Genomic DNA, 18703 nt, shown 5'->3' with positions numbered 1-18703 from the left:
AATCTTCACAGCAGCCAAGCTCTGTACAGTAATACTTTAGTATTAAGTTGTGAAATAAATGTAAATAAAAGTTCCCTATGGAGCAGGTGAAATCTTAGCTTACATGACCCCTGTAATAATTATGCTATTTGTTTTAAACACAATTTTTAGCTTTTATATTAAAATCAAAAAAATACTGCCTCCTTCACTTCAATCTAGTTGTTTTTTGGGGACTGAACTTTTTGCAAGGACTTAGCTAATGCAGTAGGGGCAGTGTTTCACTGGCTTCTTACAGCTGTCCTGTATGAGCAGAGCTTGTCTGTGTATGTGGCTTTCCTCTTCATGATATGCCAAGAGACTGAAAAAGACAAAAGAAAGGGGGGACTCTTGTGGTGCCAGAGTGCAACCCTCATCTGTTTGACTGCAGTAGCTTTTCTTCCTCTGTCTGCCATCCAGGAGTGGATAAAGCTTCCTGTCATCTCCCTGTCAGCAGTCCAAGATAAACAGTGTCTTCCACAACATCTTCAATGATCATTTATCAAAAATACTTATTATAAAGTGCAAAGGCATTCTGCCCCCAAGGTTGCCCACTTTGTTTCATTACAGGCTTGAAAGTGAGCCTGTTTTTATGGAGAATGACTGTGGTGCCCATATTCCTGACATGAATATATGTACCTGTTTGAGAGGAGAGGAAAAAGGAAAAGACTGTTTTGGATGCACTTAAAAAAATCATATGTCACAGATACAGAAATATGTGAACTTCCTAGTGTGTGAGATCATAGGCACTGTAACAGTAAAAAAAGTTTGAAATAAAACCACAGCTATGTGAAAATCTGCAAGGCAAAGATTAGAGATTTTTTACAGTTCAAATAGTGATGGATGGACCTGAAGGGAACGGCATAGAAACCCTGCATGCGTAGGAAATGGACCACCTCTCTTAAAAAAATTACTTTGTCTGATATTTCATATTTTTCCCATTGTTGTACCAGAACTGTGAGCTCTGTTTTTCTTGTGAGCCCAGGATACACTAGACGAGCTGAAGCTGGTAACTGGAGGAATGCTTGCGGAAGTGGGAAACCTGCAGGATTGTTTTCTTCAACAAATCGAGCCTGTACCTCAGTACACTGGTAAGGTCTGCAACTGGGAGTTAAAATTATTCCTAATGACACCAGTGCAAGGAAGCTAATGTGATGAATATGGTAAATGTGAAGAAGCCTTCAGTCAAATAATAACAATTATTTGACTAAATTATAGCTATGACAATTTCCTGTCAATGTTTTATAAATAGCTCAGTTTGGAGAGAAAACAGTCACTGTTGCTGGTGATAAAGCAATGAATTGTTGTTTTAGTGAAAGACAAGTCTGTAATGATTGAAAGAGGTTTTGTAGCATAATTTGGAAGTTGAATTTTTGTGATGATGATCCATTTGTGTCAGCTTAATAATATTTTAAGTATTCAAATTGCAAACAATTGCAGATGGAAAGTAGTGCTAAATGGGATACATTGCTACAGGCTGTATGAAAGGTAGATGAATGGAGTAGCAAGACCTACCCATGTACTCTTTCACACTGACAGTATTCAGCTCTTGTTGAGCACTGGACTGTCACCCAGAGGGGAGGAACAAGGTGTTAAGAAGCTTGCAGGAGACTGAAGAAAATGTTTGTGCCATGGCTACAGAGGCTGTAGGTCCATGTGGGAAAAGCCATTTTAGAGTAGCCACTAGTCCTGCCACAATTTAGCCAAGGCTTTTGTCACCTGCTGAAGGGGACATTGATTCAAAACCAATTCCTTTTCTACCTGTGCTGAGCATTGTGGAGACTGAACTGGGAAGAGAGAGGAAAGGAAGAAGCGGAGGCTACTGAGATCCCTGCAGGGCCCCAGGGACTTAGTGCAATCCCCTGTGTTAGGTGAGGGTGCTTCCTGACCGCTGGACTCAGAAAACCTGTGCTATCCCAGACTGTCCCATCTGTAGTCCTAGTCCCTGTCCATCTGTCTTTCTGCTCCGGATGTGAGGGAGAAGAATGGGTTCACACTGTGCATGCAATATGTTAATACGTGACAACTACAGGAAGGAAACTCAGTTCAAGGTTTGAAATAGGATCCATGATACATTCTCTCTCTTGCACCCTTTCCTGTCCCCTCTGCCAAACCCAACCCTGCAGCATTGCTGCTTTTGATAAGAACAGAGATAAGATGCAGAAATTTTATGAGAGCATCCTGGGTACGTCGCATGAGTATAGGCATCAGTGGTGTGCAGTCGTAACAAAATCTGGTTTACCTTTTAGCTGTGTAAATCCTTAGCTGCACATACTTCTGTTTCGTTGCTTCTTAACATATATACACTTAGGTAAAAAAATGTGTTTTATCCTCAAAGCTCTCTCTTTTTCACTAAATCAACAGGCATTTGAATGTGGAAGGCTAATTCAATATTTATTCTGCAAAAACTGACATTTCTCTCACAGCGAGTTTCCAAATTACAGACTTGCAGCTTTCTCATTGGTAACTTTTAGCTCACTGATCAATAATGGAAATGGTAATATACAGACAGATACTGTCTCTGTGTCTGCCTCCACCTGGCTTAGACTCTCAAATTCAGTTGCTTTTAACTTCCAAGTGGAATTAGTATCATTAATAATAATAATAATAATAATAAACAACTCACATAAATACATTCAAAGCCTACATAGTCAAATCCACCAAAAGAAAAGGTGAGTGTTCCAACAGCAATTTTAACTTGGCTGCCTTGAACCATGTGTATGCTTCATGATGCTCTTCTATGGCAGTAATATATCAGATAATGACAATTTTGACTACTGCCAGGAAAAGCTGGAATGCAAATGCTTAGCTGTGTAGGAGGGGTGAGACCTAATATCTTGGTAAAACCTTGTGCTTTCATATTAATTGGAAAATCCTTGGGAGTGCTTTGGACCTTAATAATTGTAAATGGATTTGACTGCATGCCTGGTTGTTGCTCATTGCTTTGGCAGCATTCCCTCCATGTTCAGTCTGTGAGGCTGAGACACCTAAGCAGTGGGATGAGTTTATGATGATCAGACATAGGCTGAAGATATATATTTGGATCTTTTTGGCTGAGTAGGAAAATAGAATGCAAGGTGCACTGGGTTTGGTAGATGAGATTAGCGTGCTGCATGTGATCATCGCAAAATCATTCCGGTCAGAAGGGATCTTTGGAGGTTGTCTAGTTTGTGGAGGGTACCTGAACCTGACAAAGTATAAAAAAAATAGCTGTGTTGCACCAGACTGAAGATTCTTTTAACCAAGTTGCTTTTGGAGACAGAATGTCAATATAGACCCACAGGCAAGAGTATAATGGAATGGAGTCTTAGTGTGATTTTCTCTGGATGCTTTACTGTTCTCCAGCAGTTCATGGTATTCAGAGCTCTTGACTTAGAGGTGAAATCTTTGTGTTTTGTACTCAATATATGTGTTTGTCCAAGAATGTATTTTCATCCATGAATTTGTCCAGTCAGATTTGAAGGCATGGTCAAGAATGTCTCCTGGCAAGAAATTTATCACATATCAGAGGAATATTTCCTTCTGTTTACTTGGAACCTGCCTCTTCCTAATTCCATATACAACTTGTATGTACAGCTTCTTTGGTGAAAGATTGTAGGCTGTCCGGAAACTTTTTTTGTTGTCAGCCATCATCTGTACTATAATCATGGTTCGATCTCTGGACAAGAAACCATCATCTTCCAGAGTTCAAGAAGCTGGACAATATTCTCATGCACATGGTGTGATTCTTGGGGTTGTCCCGTGCAAGGCCAGGATTTGACCCAATGATCCTTACGAGTCCCTTCCAACTCCGGCTATTCTATGATTCTATGAATGTCATTGTCTTTGAATGACACTTCAGGATTTGAATGACACAGACACGGGAAAGTGTGTTACTTGAGCCAGAGAGCTGTTGTTCCCAAGAGAGGTAGAAGAAGTATCTGTGAGGTGTTTCATGGTGGCTAGTGTTTGTACATGCCTGGGCCAATTGGCTGTGCAATGAAGCTGGTTGCCTGCTCAAAATCCAGGGCCCATACTTGAACAGGTTGCCCAGAGAAGCTGTGGATGCCCCATCAGGAAGCGTTGAAGGCCAGGCTAGAAGGGACTATGAGCATTCTGGTCTAGTGAAATGCGTCCCTACCATGGCAAGGATGTTGGACTAGATGATCTTCAAGGGTCTTTTTCAATCCAAACCATTCTTAGATTCTATGCTGCAATATCCTGTCAAGAGAAAGAGAGGGACTTCAGTTTCCTGTTGGTCAGTAATACTCTGAGCTTAGTTATTACTGTGAAAGCCATTCTGTTAATCATATTGTTAAAACTCAAGAATATAGAGCTAGGGACTAGCTGAACTGAGGAGTTGCCTTATTGGATGGGGTATGGATAAGAGAGGCTACGTGGAAGGGCCAGATAACTGTATAGCTTCAGGCTGGTACCTTTTGCTTACCTGCTTGCTCCTGGGTCCACTATATTGTGGACAATATTATCCCTGAACCCTGGTCATTCTGCTGCAAGTAGGGCCTACTTTTGGAATTGCTTTTAATGGAAGATAAAAAACCAAAACCAGGTGTATTCAGCTGTTTCTGCTCTGCTGTCTAAATTTGCACACAGGACATGAGGTTCAAGGCAGTATAACCTGTTTAGTCCACCTTAATGTTCAGCAGTCTGCAAAACTTAACTACAGAATAGATCTGGTTTTGATTTAGGTGCTAGCCAACAAACAGCATCTGAAGTCTTGAGAATTTTTTGCAGATTTCAATCAATAATGCCTAAATGAGTCTTTGTTTTAAAAATAAAACAAGCATCTGGCCTGACAGCCTGTGTGCCAGGTTCCACTATGGGATTCTGAAATACCCATGATATTACATCCTGCTGTTGTCACCAAAATAAAAATACGGCAAGGTTAGGTCTAGAACAGAGGCAGGCTGTGGAACAGGTGATTCCTGACTCTTTAAATTTGTTCAGTGTTTTGATGAGAGAATATGAAGTGAAGAGAACATAGTACGTGAGGAGTTGGATAGTTCCCACTAGAATGTTTGGAAACACTTAGACATGCTTTGAAGTACAAAACAATGAGGTAAACATTAAGAGAAGCATTTTTCATATAAGCTTTCAGTACTCCCAAAAATAACATGTGAATAAACCTCCCTGAAGCTAGTGGGCATAATATCAAAATATCCTGCCTGCCTAGACTGTGAAAGAGCATGTATTTGTGAAGTTTGTTTTTAAGTACAGACTTAGAGATGTAAACAAGTATCTTCTTGAGAGAGGTACAGATTCAGAAGTAAGCCGCAAACAGAAGCAACTACAAGTTACTATGCTAAACATACTCTCTGCTTCTTCTCTGTCACTGGCTCAAAACAAATATTTCATTTAACAGATAAAAATCTCCTGTGAAGATCTTGGGTTTGATCTGGTCCTTCCCTATGGCTTATTACAGATGTAATTTTTGATCTTGTCTTAGAGGTCTTTAATTTGTTACTTAGTATTGAGGACTGATTTTGGTGTGAGTCCATAGTGTGTTGAGTAGATGTTTTGTGAGTCCGTACAAAGTGTGCACCTGTCAGAAGCAAATGCAGCCATAAACTTGTGTGCAGTGTGATGAGCTGCCTTTGAGAAGAAGAGCCAAGTGACTGCTGCAGTTACTAAAAGCACTGTTTTGTCAGAGCAGGCATCGTTGATGTGTTCTCAGAACTTCACAGTGAGCTTGCTCAGAAAGCTGGGTAACTTCACTTTGAAAAATATGTATTAATCAGTTGTGGTTACAACTGTGCTGTGCCAGCAGGACCAGGGAAGTAATCAACCCCCTGTACTCGACATTGGTGAGGCCGCACCTCAAATCCTGTGTTCAGCTTTGGGCCCCTCACTTTAAACATGAGATTGAGGTGCTGGAACGTGTCTAGTGACGGGCAACAAGGCTGGTGAAAGGAGTAGAATATGTGTCGTTTCAGGAACAGCCGAGGGAGCTGGGTTTGTTTAGGCTCAAGAAGAGGAGGCTCAGGGAGACTTCATTGCTTTCTACAACCACCTGAAAGGAGGGTATAGCCAGGTGGGGTCTGGTCTCTTCTGCCATGCCTGCAGTAGGATGACAACAGGAAATGGCCTTGAACTGAGACAGGGGAGATTCAGATTAGATATTAGAAATATCTTTTCATTATTAGGGCAGTCAGGCATTGGAATAGGTTGCCCAGGGAGGTGGTGGAATTACCTGGAGGTGTTCAGGTGGTGCCTGGATCTGGTGCTTAGGTGATGGTTTAGTGGTTTAGGGGTCACAGTGGTAGTGTTGGGTGGATGGTTAGACTGCATGATCTTAAAGGTCTCTTCCAACCTTGATGATTCTATGACTCTATGACACAGAATGGACTTATGCAGGGTATCTTCCCATTGTATGTACATATGCTTCATGGCCTCACTTTGCCCTCCTACCCCAAACAGGTTATGATAAATACCCAGTTCTGAAATCCTGAAGTTTCCCTTAGGGTTGCTGGTCTTAGGCTTGGGAGGAACCAGTAGCACTGGTGGTCTTAGTTGCCTTAGAGAGCCTTGACACTGAAGTAATGGTAGAAGAATCGTGATCTTGTTTTTCTCTCTGTGAACAGCTTTCTGCTTTGCCTGTTTCTGTGGGCTATAAGGAGTTCAGTCCAGAAAAGCCTCAAGTTCATGCAAATAACACTATAAAATTTGAGATAAATACTGTCTCTCTGATGATTTCTACAGGGCTTACATAACAGTAATGTCTGCCCTCCATGGCTCTTTATGGGGTTTCCATCTTATATCTCAGAAATTACCATGGCAAACGAAGGAGAGTTATGTTGTGTACTGTTTTTCATTGCTGTTTCCCTGCAGGTGATTTTCACAGGCAGCTGATGGGTCAAATGATGCAGATGAACCAAATACTGGGAGATGTGAAAGACCTTCTTAGACAACAGGTACTGTATAGAGGCTTTAGTGTGAAATATCCCAATTTTGCCCCTTTGATAGAGTCACAGAATCACAGAATAAGTCAGCGCAGACTTCACATAAGCAATAAACTCATGTGTAGAGTTCATTGCCTTGGAGGCATGATGCAATGGAGAAGAAATAACCATATAGGTCCTGGTACCCTGTGCTTGCAAGGGAGGATCATTGAATGTGGGAGTGTAAGAGGCTTGCTTATTCAGATCCAGAAAATTTAGTGTCTGGTGAGGAAGTACAGAAGCCATCCTAGCCCACTATTAGATAGTTGTGGGTCTGTTGCATGAAACTGAAACTGTGTTTGTTTCACTTGCTGGTGGGTGTCAGAACTGGAATTGCTGGTGGCACATACCTTTGGTCAAACAAGGACTTTTGGACCTTTAAAGGTCCTGTTGATGAAGGCTGAACCTAAGTACATCCATTTTCTGTATCTTTAATTTTATGGAGTACAAAGAGCATCTCATTTAAAACAGATTACCTATGTTGCATGGTTTGAGTGGCATCTTGGGCACTAATGGTTGTTCTCTCAGCCAGGTGCAAACTGAAACTATCTGTACCTAAATAATATTTATTTTCTATATTCTCAAGGTCAAAGAAACCACTTTTCTGAGAAATACCATAGCTGAATGCCAAGCATGTGGTGAGTATTCCTGTTATTGCTGGTAATGTAGAAGAGATACAGAGTTGTTTTAAAACTAGTGATGGTCATGTTAGCTTTATGTGGTTTCTAAAAAGTACTTTTTTAGAAATACTGTTCTAGATGTGTTTGTATTTGGACACAAATTTAAAATCGATTTGCATTAGAGAAAAAGCTTCCATGGACCTGCCAATCACCTGTTGGGGGATAAAATGCCACTAAACCGAGCACCGAGCAGTACCACGCAGGTACTGGCAGTTCTCACGCTGCCACAAAGCTGTGCCACATGTTCCTGTGGAGGGAGACACTGTCTCCCAACTATCTCATGCACCATCTTAGTAGAAGGACAAGGGAGGAATCCTGTTCTGCTCTAGCTGGTATTATCAGTCTGAGGAAGATCCTATGCAGTCCACCTGAAGTTTGTCTGATTCTGAGTAGGCAGTCACTAGTTAGCAGTAAGACCCAAAAGGTGGTCTTCATCTTTTCTCTAGATGAAAGAAATAAATTCTTTTCCAAATGCTACTTCATGGCCCTCCTACACAACTGACAATCAGTACACAAGTGAAGTCACTGTAAAAACCAATATACTCCCTTACTGTGTGAGATGAAAGGTCTTAAACTCATCAGGCCTTTTAGTTGATTTCTTCTTCCAGTCTGTCAGCCTCATCAAAACTCAAGTTGAGCTCTAGGCAGGGTAACTTTTATGTGTAAGTGCCAAAGGAAAAGTCAAATTCCTACATGCATTTGTACCAAGGTTCTGTACCTGCCAGAGTCTCAGAAAGACCAGTCTTCGGCTGGTCTCTGTGCACCTAAGCCTGTGTACTTGCATGGTCCTGCTCTGTTTGTGGGCTGTCAGCTGCTGCTTCTTTATTCTTCCTACTTGTCGACTGTCAGAGATGCTGTTGTGAATCCAGAACATTGTTTTTCTTATGAAGTGGTAGTGTTGCCAGTTTAGCCAGAGAAATGCCCTGTACTTGTAGGCTTATACTTGAGTCCCCTGGTCTGAGGTCACAGGCTTTCAGAGTTTCCTCCCCTGGCAGATATGTTTTAGGACTAGCCTAGGAGGAAGACCCCCATATGTAGCCAGGAGAAGCACATGGACCTAAAAAAATAGCCTCAATTTCCCCTTGCTGGGGACACAGTAAGGTCCTGGGCCATTCCCACCATGGAGTCTTTTCAGGCACAGCACAGCTGGCCGGAACACAGTGCAGGGACTTGAAGTGTCTTGGGGATTTCTTCAGAATGCTTTCCAGCTGAGAACTATGATGAATGTTTCTTTCAACTATTGAAACTGTTGTTCTTTCTGCATTAAAGGTTTGGGCACTGTGAGTTTTCCAACTCAGCTTCCTAGGCGTACTAAACCGAAATGTGAAGTTAATTCCTGCTTCAGGGGAGTGAGGTGCGTGGAGACAGCAGAGGGATTTCAGTGTGGGCCCTGCCCTGAAGGACTCACAGGAAATGGAGTTACATGCTCAGATATTGATGAGGTAAAATAGTGACTTTCACTGAACTAAAAAAAAAAAGCTAAAAAGCAACTGTTTCATACATATCAATGGTTTGCTAATACTTGCTGTCTTCAGCATTTACTGACTGCTTGCACAGTGAATATTAATTCATTCTGATTTGATTTTATGTGACTATTTTGCTGTTTCTGCAACTTTATGGAGGTTATATGTGTGAAAACTTGAAATGCTCTGGTGAGTTGAGAAGTCATTTAAAGGAGCTTAATGTTTGGAAAAAAACCCCAGAACCTAAACCCAACCGAAACAAACTTTTGACATTGTCATTTCTATTCCACAAGAAGATGCAGTAGCTTCTGTTATAGGTTGCAGAAGCACTTCTTGTCAATATGGGCTTTGTTTCTTTAAATTATTGTGCTCCTGAACCAGTATCGGTGACCAGAGTCTTCTCTTCAACCCAAACCGGAGCCATGTTTTCATCCTTACCTTAGAAGTCTATGAAAGAAAATAAACAATTATTGTCATCTTTCCTTTTGCTTCTTTGTGTTTGTGTTGAAACCCAATAATGTTGACTTAAATCTGGTTCTTTTCTTGTGCTGTATGTTAGAAATTCAGAGCTTGCTTGTATTGAGTACTGAATTAATGAATTTACAGTATCTTAAATGATTGAAGAACACCTGTGTTAACTGGAATGTGACACTTAGTTGGAACAGAAGCAACAAAACCACTTACAGGTTCACTGCATTTTTTCTGTGGGATGATTTTTACCATTACTCTTCAGTCTTTTTTTTGGAAAAGCACCTTGATGTAGTAGACCAAGCAACCATCAGAATTAGGTCATAAACTGCACCTGTGGATAACACAGTACTACCAGTGTACCTGTTTAATAATGTAAAACAGTAAAAGCAATTCTCTTTTTCTCCTCCCTAGCCAACAGGAAATGTGCTTTGACTGCTCTTTTGATTTACTCCCTCCTGTAGACCATCAGTAGAGAGGATGTGATGTGCCTAACTTATACCTGTCTGTGAAAAACACTGGAAAGAGACAGTGAGTTGAGCGTGGCAGTTTCCTGAGGCATTGGCAATGTCTCTTGTTTTGCCTTATGTGGCATGAACTGTGTCTGTTGCGACAGAAGGTGCAAAAAATGGAGGTGAAGCTCTGAAATATGAATGCAAGTGGTAGATCCAAGACAGCTGTGGTACATGTTCCATGCTACAGACAGCCATGGTGTGAAGCTCAAGCCAGCCTAGGTGGAGCCTGGCAATACGGACGGGTTTCACCTCCTGAGCTATTTTCAGACTGACACAGAGCATGGCAATAATCTCCTCCCTGCCATTTTCAGAGTTGGAGCAACTCAGCCCATTACAGCAGCGGTGGAAAAAGAAACAGAGACTAGTTTATGATGGCTTGATATTAAAGTGGTTGTCTGTTAGCAGTCAGGCTCTAGTCACTGGAGACTCATGTACCTTCATCTTCCTGCCACCACTCCACATGACAGACCTGCTTTCACATTAGAAACAGCAAGAAATTTATGCCAAAATTGTGTCATAGAGATACAGTCTTGTTTATTATGAGGTCTTTATATGGACACTGCCATTAAAATGTCACCTTGTCGGGAGCAGTTTTGTTCACCAGCAAACACCTACTTAATCAGCTGGATTTTTACTTAGAGTTGCACAGGGAGAAATAAAGAAGCAATAAATTGCAATAATTTTGAATTGTCTAATGAGAGGGGATGTGTCATACTACTTGTTTTCCTGAGTTAGCTGATATGAAGGAAAGTTTTTTTGTTTGGTTGGTCAGTTTTGTTTTTTAAAATTTATTTAAAGCCTTTTATGAATGAGCTATTTCTGTACTTCCTAATAATATGCATTTTAAAAGAAGTTATTGTACAAATTCTGGTAAAGACAAATCTGGAAGACTCCTCACTAAGAGCTGCCATCATCTTTCCTGAGGCTGTTAGCATCTCTGCAGTATGCTCCCTAATTCATTAGCAGTTTGAAGACATTACTTTGGTATGCTGGTGCCCATTATCTTGGGAGCTGCAGCTCTGCTCTGTGTGCTGTGTAATTTGGGTGCCCTCTGCTGCCTACAATAAAGAATCCACAGCAAAATAAGGAGGCACAAAATGTCTGTCCTAGGTTTTACGTTTTCCTTATAGTACTGATTGACGTACTATTAACAAATCTTTCTGTCAAACACATTTTGATATTAAGCATAGCTTTCCTGCTTCTCTGTGTGTGTGTGTGTTTGGGTACAAGTTGTATGTCTTTTGTAGGTGGATATTGTCTGGTTTGTTCTCCCTCCATCTTGCAGATGATTGTCTGTCAGTGATGGAAAGAGAAAAAAAGGCATATTTTTAAAACTTTAGCATTTCTTTTTCATGTTTCTCATTTATTGTTGTCTTTGAGCCCTGTGCAGCGGGATGGCATGTTGATGTTTTTGGTACTCCTATAAATGTTACCTAGCAGCTAGTGTTGATGTTGGGAAAGGCAGCAGTGCAGGATGTGTTTCCCAAACTGGCAGCCACAAGACCAGTGAAACTGGTCACAGCTGTTTTATAAAACTGCATAAGGCAATGAAGTGAATGGTGCCTTCAGGCCAAGGGTGATTTTGTGGACGTGATATTTTGGGAGAAGTTCCAAGGACTGTCTGTGGGCCTCTGGTCTAGAAATGTGTGGGTGCCACCGACACATCCCTGCTGATCTCATTTATGATTGGATTCCTTCTGGCTATGAGATTTGTCCAAATATAACTGAAGGGAAATGCTGCTGCCACTTCTGTGTGTACAAAACACATTAGTAGGGGTGTTTGGAGTTATTTGTCTTTCCTGATATTGTGGTGTGGACCCTTCCAGGGGGCTTTCAGCCTCCCAGGGGTCCAAATCTGCCCAACTAAAGGAAGGATTGAGAGTTTAGGACATCAACTACAGGCTGTAATGTAAGGTTGCAAATATTATTTAAATTACAGAGATAGCTGAAGACTTATTGAGGTCAGAAATACCTGCAGAGACGGTTTCCTCTCTAAGCCCTCTCTGAACAGAAGACATACAGGTGTTGTGTGTAGCATTGCCTTTGGTGGGAGGTCTTTATACACAGTCTGAGTCTGGATGTTGCTGAAGCATGAACATGTGCTTGGTTTGTTTTTTCTTTGCAGTGTCGTTACAACCCTTGCTTCCCTGGTGTACGATGCGTGAACACTGCTCCAGGTTTCCGATGTGAGACCTGTCCTCCAGGATATACGGGACAAACCGTGCAAGGGATAGGACTCAGCTATGCCAAGAGCAATAAGCAGGTGAGTGGCAGCACCTCCACGACAACTTCCATTGCAAGGTGCTGGTTTTATGTTAGCAATGCATCTGTATTGAATTGCATTTATTTTTCAGTTGTTCCATAATTACCTTATGCTCTTAGGCAGAGCTCAGAGTGTTTCAGTTAGAGATCTGAATTGTGTTTGCTTAGCTTTAATGGGAGTGACAATCTAATATTCTTGACTGGCACAGAGACAAGAAAAAATGTCATTATCTTTGTAAGTATCTCTGATCAACGGGCTTTGTTGATTTCTGTAAAATGGCTTTGAACTAGGAAGAAAATCATAAAAAAGGGCCATTTTACTGTAAATTTTTTTGCATATTTCCAGAAGCACCTATAGTGGGAACACAGTTTTTGTATAAACTCTTGAGGGTGAACCAAACACATCCTAAAGCAGAAATTCTCTGGTTTGTGTCTCTTCAGGGTTTGGAAATTTAGCCTGTGGATATGTCTGTGACATTCTGAGAGCAGTTTCAGGAGAGGCTATGTCTCTTCCAGTCTTAAACTTTAGTGTTGTTTCTTCAGACTTTGATCTCAATAAATTGACATTATTTTTATTATTTGTGGATTTGGTTTTATTGCTAGGTCTGCTTAGATATTGATGAATGTCAGAATGGTGGACTTGGACTCTGTGTTCCGAATTCCCATTGCATAAACACTTTGGTAAGCATCTTTTCATTTATGCCTTTAAAAAATCGACTGTTTTAAAATTCCATGAGGTTAGGATTGGATTTATGGGTCTGATGGAAGAGCTGAATAATACAATTTGTTTCTTGGCTTCATATAAATCAAAGAATCCTTTCTTCTTTTCCTAGCTAATAATAAAAAAAATCAATACTTGATTTGTCATTAACACATCCATCTGAATTGTATCCTTATCACTTGCCCTGAAGAACAGGAGCTCTTCTCTCCATACCATCCAGTGACATGTGTCTATGGATATGTTATTGCAAGGAACCTCCTTTGAAAGATTAAAGCTTTGCTTCCCTTATCTCCTGCCACCTGAGAACTGTTGCAACAAGCTGTTCCGCTGGGTGCTCTCTTTATAGGAGTTACGTATACAGTAACAGCTATCCCTCTAAATAAATGGAAATGAGAGTGGCAATTGGTACAAGACTGTTAATGCCCATAGATATTAAACCCAGGAGAGCAAGCACAGGAAAAGTAAAAATGGTTTGAAAGATGTTAGGATCCAATAAAGAGGGCATACAACCATTTTAATGCTATGAAGCAAGTTAGACATAGAATCACATAATCATAAAATCATTTATGATAGAAAAGACCCTTAAGGCTGAGTCCAGCTGTTAACACAGCACTGACAATCCCACAAAACCATTTTCCCAAGTGCCACCTCCACACTTATTTTGAACACTTTCAAGAATAGTGAGTCCACCACTTCCCTGGGCAGCCTGTTCCAATTCTTGACAATCCTTTGAGTAAACAAATTCTTCCTAATAGTCAATCTAAGTCTCCCCTGACCTGAGATGGCCTGAGGATCTGAGGCCATTTCTTCTTGTCCCATCACTTCTTACCTGGGAGAAAAACTGAACCCTACCCATCTACAGCATCTTTTTAGGTACTTGTAGAATGATAAGGTTCCCACGAGACTCCTTTTCCCCAGGCTAAACACCCCCAGCTCCCTCAGCCACTCCTCATAGGACTTGTCCTCCAGACCCTTCACCAGCTCCATTGCCCTTCTCTGGACACACTCCAGCACCAAAATGACCTTCCTGTAGTGAAGGACCCAAAACTGGACACAGAATTTGAGGTGTGGCCACACCAGTGCCAAGTACAGGGGGACAATCCCTGCCCTGGTCCTGCTGGCCACACCACTGCTGATCCAGGCCAGGATGCCATTGGCCTTCTTGGCCACCTGGGCACACCCTGGCTCAGTCGCTGTCACCAGCACCCCCAGGCCCTTTTCCTGTGGGCCCTTTCCAGCCACTCTGCCCCAGCCTGTGGCACTGCCTGGGGTTGTTGTGACCCAAGAGCAGGACCTGGCACTGGCCCTTGTTGAACCTCACACCATCGGCCTCAGCCCATGATCCAGCCTGTCCAGATCCCTCTGCAGAGCCTTCCTGCCCTCCAGCAGATCAGCACTCCCACCCAGCTTGGTGTCACCTGCAAACTGATTGAGGGTGCACTCCATGAGATCATCAGTGAAGATTCCAAACAGAACTGGCCCCAGCACTGAGCCTTGGGGAACAGCACCTGTGACCAAACACCAGCTGGATATAACTCCACTCACCACCACTCTCTGGGCCTGTGAACTCTCTGTACCCAGTGAACACCTGCTCAAGCCATCAGCTGCCAATTTCCCCAGGGGATTGCTGTGGGAAATGGTGTCAAAGGCTCATCCACTGAGCAGGTCACCTTCTTAACAGAACAAGCAGGACCTGCCTTTCATAAATCTGTGCTGGCTGGGCCTGATCCCCTGGTTGTCCTGTACATGCCACAGGCTTTCTTTATAGCAAGAGACGGGTTAAAAGTATTCTTCAGGTGTAAAGGTGGTCCTTTCTGCAGCAAGGTATTGTTGAGGCTACCATTTGTGTTCAGTATTAGCTTTCCTCATGAATAAGCTTGTTTTCTTAGGGCTGCTTTCACCGTTCAGGATATTTGTATCTTTTTTTTTAAATATTTAGAACATTTACTGTCACATGTTGTGTTTTGCTGCATGACTAGACATGCAGCCTCTTTGGGAGGCCATTGGGCCCTGTCTACAGAGGGCCAACATGAAGTGTCCTGCATCTGTTAAAACAGAACAGTGTGGGGTTTCTAGTCCTGTATCCCTTCAGAAACAGTCTGGTATGGAAATGCTGCCTTAGAGGCTATTTTAATGCATACCAGAGCTTGATATAGGACAGAATATAGCAAGCAAATTCAGCAGACTCCAGAAGATACTACCCTGTAATCCATTAGGATAAAGTACACAGGCTGGTGTGTTTTAAATAAGCCATACCATTAGCATGGCCCAGGGATTATTTTACTCTTCAGCCATCTGTTTATTTTCATCTTCATCCTGAAAGTATGCAGACAGCACAGTTATAATTTGTAATGAAGTTAGGAATAGAGGAGTAGTAGTAAGAAAGATTTCTCTATGAAGTCTGAGTAGTAAGTAGATTTCTCTATGATGGTGTACTATGACAGACCTGACAGTTCCTCCAACAGACTGTACACAAAGAGTGAAGTTGTATGAAGTTTCACTAGTGGTTAGATGCACGTTTGTCAGAGATCTACCCATTTCTGTTCCTGGACATATCAAAAAATAATTATTCTCCATAAGGTAAAAAGATCATTCTCAATTAACTTTTATGTCTTAAGTTACAGGTCAACAAGAATGTGAGACAGAGACAAAAGTCACATTAGATGCCTAAAGAAGACCTCACCTTATCAGCATTTATCTGTTTATATCTCATATGGTGATTGGCCCAACACATAATGAGATTCCTTGGCTTAGCTCCTTTGTGTTTGTTTACACAAGAGAGTGATACATATGAAATACATATGCATGTATCATGGTAAACTACTGCAAAAACTTACATGGATGTTCTTATTGCAGTGTAAATGAGGATGGCTGTGTCTTCAGATACAGAATTCTTTTCTGACGAAGAAGATTTGGATCAAATTGGCTTAAAAACATTTTAGCTTAAAAAATAAAATGGGACAAAGACATGGTGAACTTTTTAATCTCTCTTTGATTAAAATTTGTGCCCAGTTGCCTTTAGATAAACTGGTGGGTGTGCTTTACAGTGAAATAAGATCATCCAGCCTGATTAATCAGCTGCTGCTTAGAATTTTGCACAAAAGTTTCAGTCACCTGGAAGCAGCTCAGGGTGATGCTGGCAGGGACAAGGCATCATGAAGACGCTTTTGCTGCTACATGACTTTTCTCTGGCTTAACAAAAGACTGGTCTAAGCACGCAAGAGTTGAGTATGTTTTCCAGCATGCACTCTGGGAATCAAATATAATTTTCTTGTAGAAATAAAGAAGTGTAGAAAATAAAGCTTGTTCGCAGTACAAGAGGCGTCATTGGATGAAAAACTACACTTGCACAGCATAAACAGTGTGACTTGAATCTTGCTCTTGTGCTTGCTTTAAAAGGAAAAAAAGTCCTGTTAAAAGTCTGGCTGGTGACTTTTTGTTCTTACAGGGGTCTTACCACTGTGGCCAGTGCAAACCAGGATATACAGGAGACCAAACCAGAGGATGCCAGGCTGAACGGAGCTGCAGGAATCGAGCTCTCAATCCATGCAGCATCCATGCCCGTTGTATTGAGGAGAGGAGAGGAGAGGTGACATGTATTGTGAGTTCATTAATTAATGCATTTTTACAGTGAAGTCCAGCATTTTTTATAGGCTGGAAATGAGAAAATCTTTGTGGTCATTTTATACAGTTGGATATTTTACCAATTGTGGCACACTGGCCAAGACCAGCTGTGAAAACTGGGCTGAGACTATCTTGCAACTGTTTTGTTCTTGCCACATGTCTGTAAAGCAGCCATATTCATGTATCATATTCACTGTGCCTGTGTAATTAGATCTTTAGGAATCATTTTTGTAGACTTTCTGTAGTCTCCTCAGAAAAGACTGTCAACTGTCACACTACAGAAGACATCACAAGGACAAATTCCTCTCCTGGTGCCCAGCTACATAGCTATGAGCAAGGATCCTCTCTGCATAGCCAATGTGCCTGTATTTGCTGGCTGATAGAGATGTTTTTTAAAGTGAGATCACAGATTCCAGGCTGTACAGGGAGGCTGTACTGTGCTTACCAGCTATGGGAGCTGAGGAGCACTAGTAGCATATGAACTTCCACTGTAAGAGTATACTTAAGTATATTACTTAGTTTTTCCATCTGCAACAGAAAGCAAGAGACTAATCCTGTGTCCTAAATTTGGATACAGTGCATGCTTTTTCTGGCACTTGCTTTGGTTTAGTTTTTAAGTACATCTGTTTCAAAGACAAATAATCTAGGATATTTTAAGTCCATGCTGTAATGGGAACATGCCTAGACACTTGTATTAGGCAACTCCTGGTTTTAAGGGAAGGCCAGATTTTGACATGCAGTTCTTTGCATATATCTTTGACATAAATGATATGCTGGTTTGAAACAGTAATAATTTAATTGGCTAGGAGAAACTTGTGTGCAGATGCATTTGTTTTTCTGAAGCAAACTTAGTAAATGTCAACACAGTTTTCTCTTAAAACTTCTTCTAGTTGCAGATGTGTTCTTGAGACACTGAACAAAACACAGTCATCCCATCTAACCATGTGCCCCTTGCCAAGATGCTAGGTGCATACTCTACCTAGGTCTCCCCTTTTCTTTTGCTCAACCTGCCAGTGAGGAGCCTAAACTCGTTCCTGGCCAGTGTCTATAAGAAATCTATAGCTCCCACTGCAATCATTAGGTGTGGCAGGCACACATTCCAGTTGACATCAAGTTGTAGCTCTTTATAGCTACATCTGGATACACTGCAGCCTCTCTCAATGTGGAAAGAAAATCTTTGTTTCAAGCTCTCTGTATCTCATGGTACTTCAGTATCTGGCCATGACTTCCATATGCTGCTCTTTTCAAGACTGGCATGAGTTTTCCTTCTTGAATATTTCTACAGTGACTCATTAACCTTTTGATAGTGCTACCATGATGTTTTATTGATAGTGTGGCATTGGCTGGGCTGGTGATGGTTATATTTGTGGAAAAGATGTTGACATTGATGGCTACCCTAATGAAGAACTCTCATGCTCTGCTGAAAACTGCAGAAAGGTAAGAAATGCTTTCTTAATTCTATAATAATTCAGAGCATGAAGGGATAAAGAGGAAGACTGTAAAAAACATGACTCAATGTATTCATCTTTTATTCAGGTTATTGAATTCTATTTAAGTTGATGAATCAATTAATAATAGGAAAAAATCATTCAAATTATGAAGGCGTCTAGTTTACCTATAGAACACCAGACTTGTCTCCTTTCTTGTCTAGGACAATTGCAGATTTGTCCCAAACTCTGGACAAGAAGATGCTGATGGTGATGGGATTGGAGATGCCTGTGATGACGATGCAGATGGAGATGGCATTCTCAATGAGCAGGTGCTGTGTATAGATCAGGATGCAGGGGTCTGTGCAAACAGAAGGATTTCCCATTGCAGCAATGGGAAGTGATTCTGAAATCTGATTCACTACTGTTTGCCAGAGATTGTTCCATACCCATCACTGTCAGTGGCCCCCTAAATCCTGTATTTTTCTTTTATATAATGCTCGTTCTTACAAGACTTAAGCCACACAGCCTTAAATCCCATCTGTGTATACTCCATTACTACCTTTTATCATTTAATTCTAGAGCTGTTTGTG

General features: G+C 41.4%; 1 protein-coding gene across 2 annotated transcripts in view; it reads left to right on the top strand.

Annotated features, from left to right (window-relative positions):
- The window catches only part of THBS4 (thrombospondin 4), a 40587-nt gene that overhangs the window by 8694 nt on the left and 13190 nt on the right, over positions 1 to 18703 (top strand). The window contains exons 4-12 of one of the 2 annotated variants that reach the window (XM_032095180.1): positions 1001 to 1106; positions 6841 to 6923; positions 7537 to 7588; positions 8900 to 9072; positions 12202 to 12339; positions 12942 to 13019; positions 16508 to 16660; positions 18016 to 18120; positions 18335 to 18442. In XM_032095180.1, the coding sequence (XP_031951071.1) occupies positions 1001 to 1106; positions 6841 to 6923; positions 7537 to 7588; positions 8900 to 9072; positions 12202 to 12339; positions 12942 to 13019; positions 16508 to 16660; positions 18016 to 18120; positions 18335 to 18442 (996 nt within the window). Of the gene's footprint in view, positions 1 to 1000; positions 1107 to 6507; positions 6513 to 6840; positions 6924 to 7536; positions 7589 to 8899; positions 9073 to 12201; positions 12340 to 12941; positions 13020 to 16507; positions 16661 to 18015; positions 18121 to 18334; positions 18443 to 18703 lie in introns of those variants that run through there. The other variant, XM_032095181.1, reaches the window with a different exon arrangement.

Source organism: Corvus moneduloides, chromosome Z (assembly GCF_009650955.1).
Source record: "Corvus moneduloides isolate bCorMon1 chromosome Z, bCorMon1.pri, whole genome shotgun sequence".
NCBI lineage: Eukaryota > Metazoa > Chordata > Aves > Passeriformes > Corvidae > Corvus > Corvus moneduloides.
Note: the sequence above shows the minus strand (reverse complement) of the source record. Positions and strands in the feature narration are given on the sequence as shown.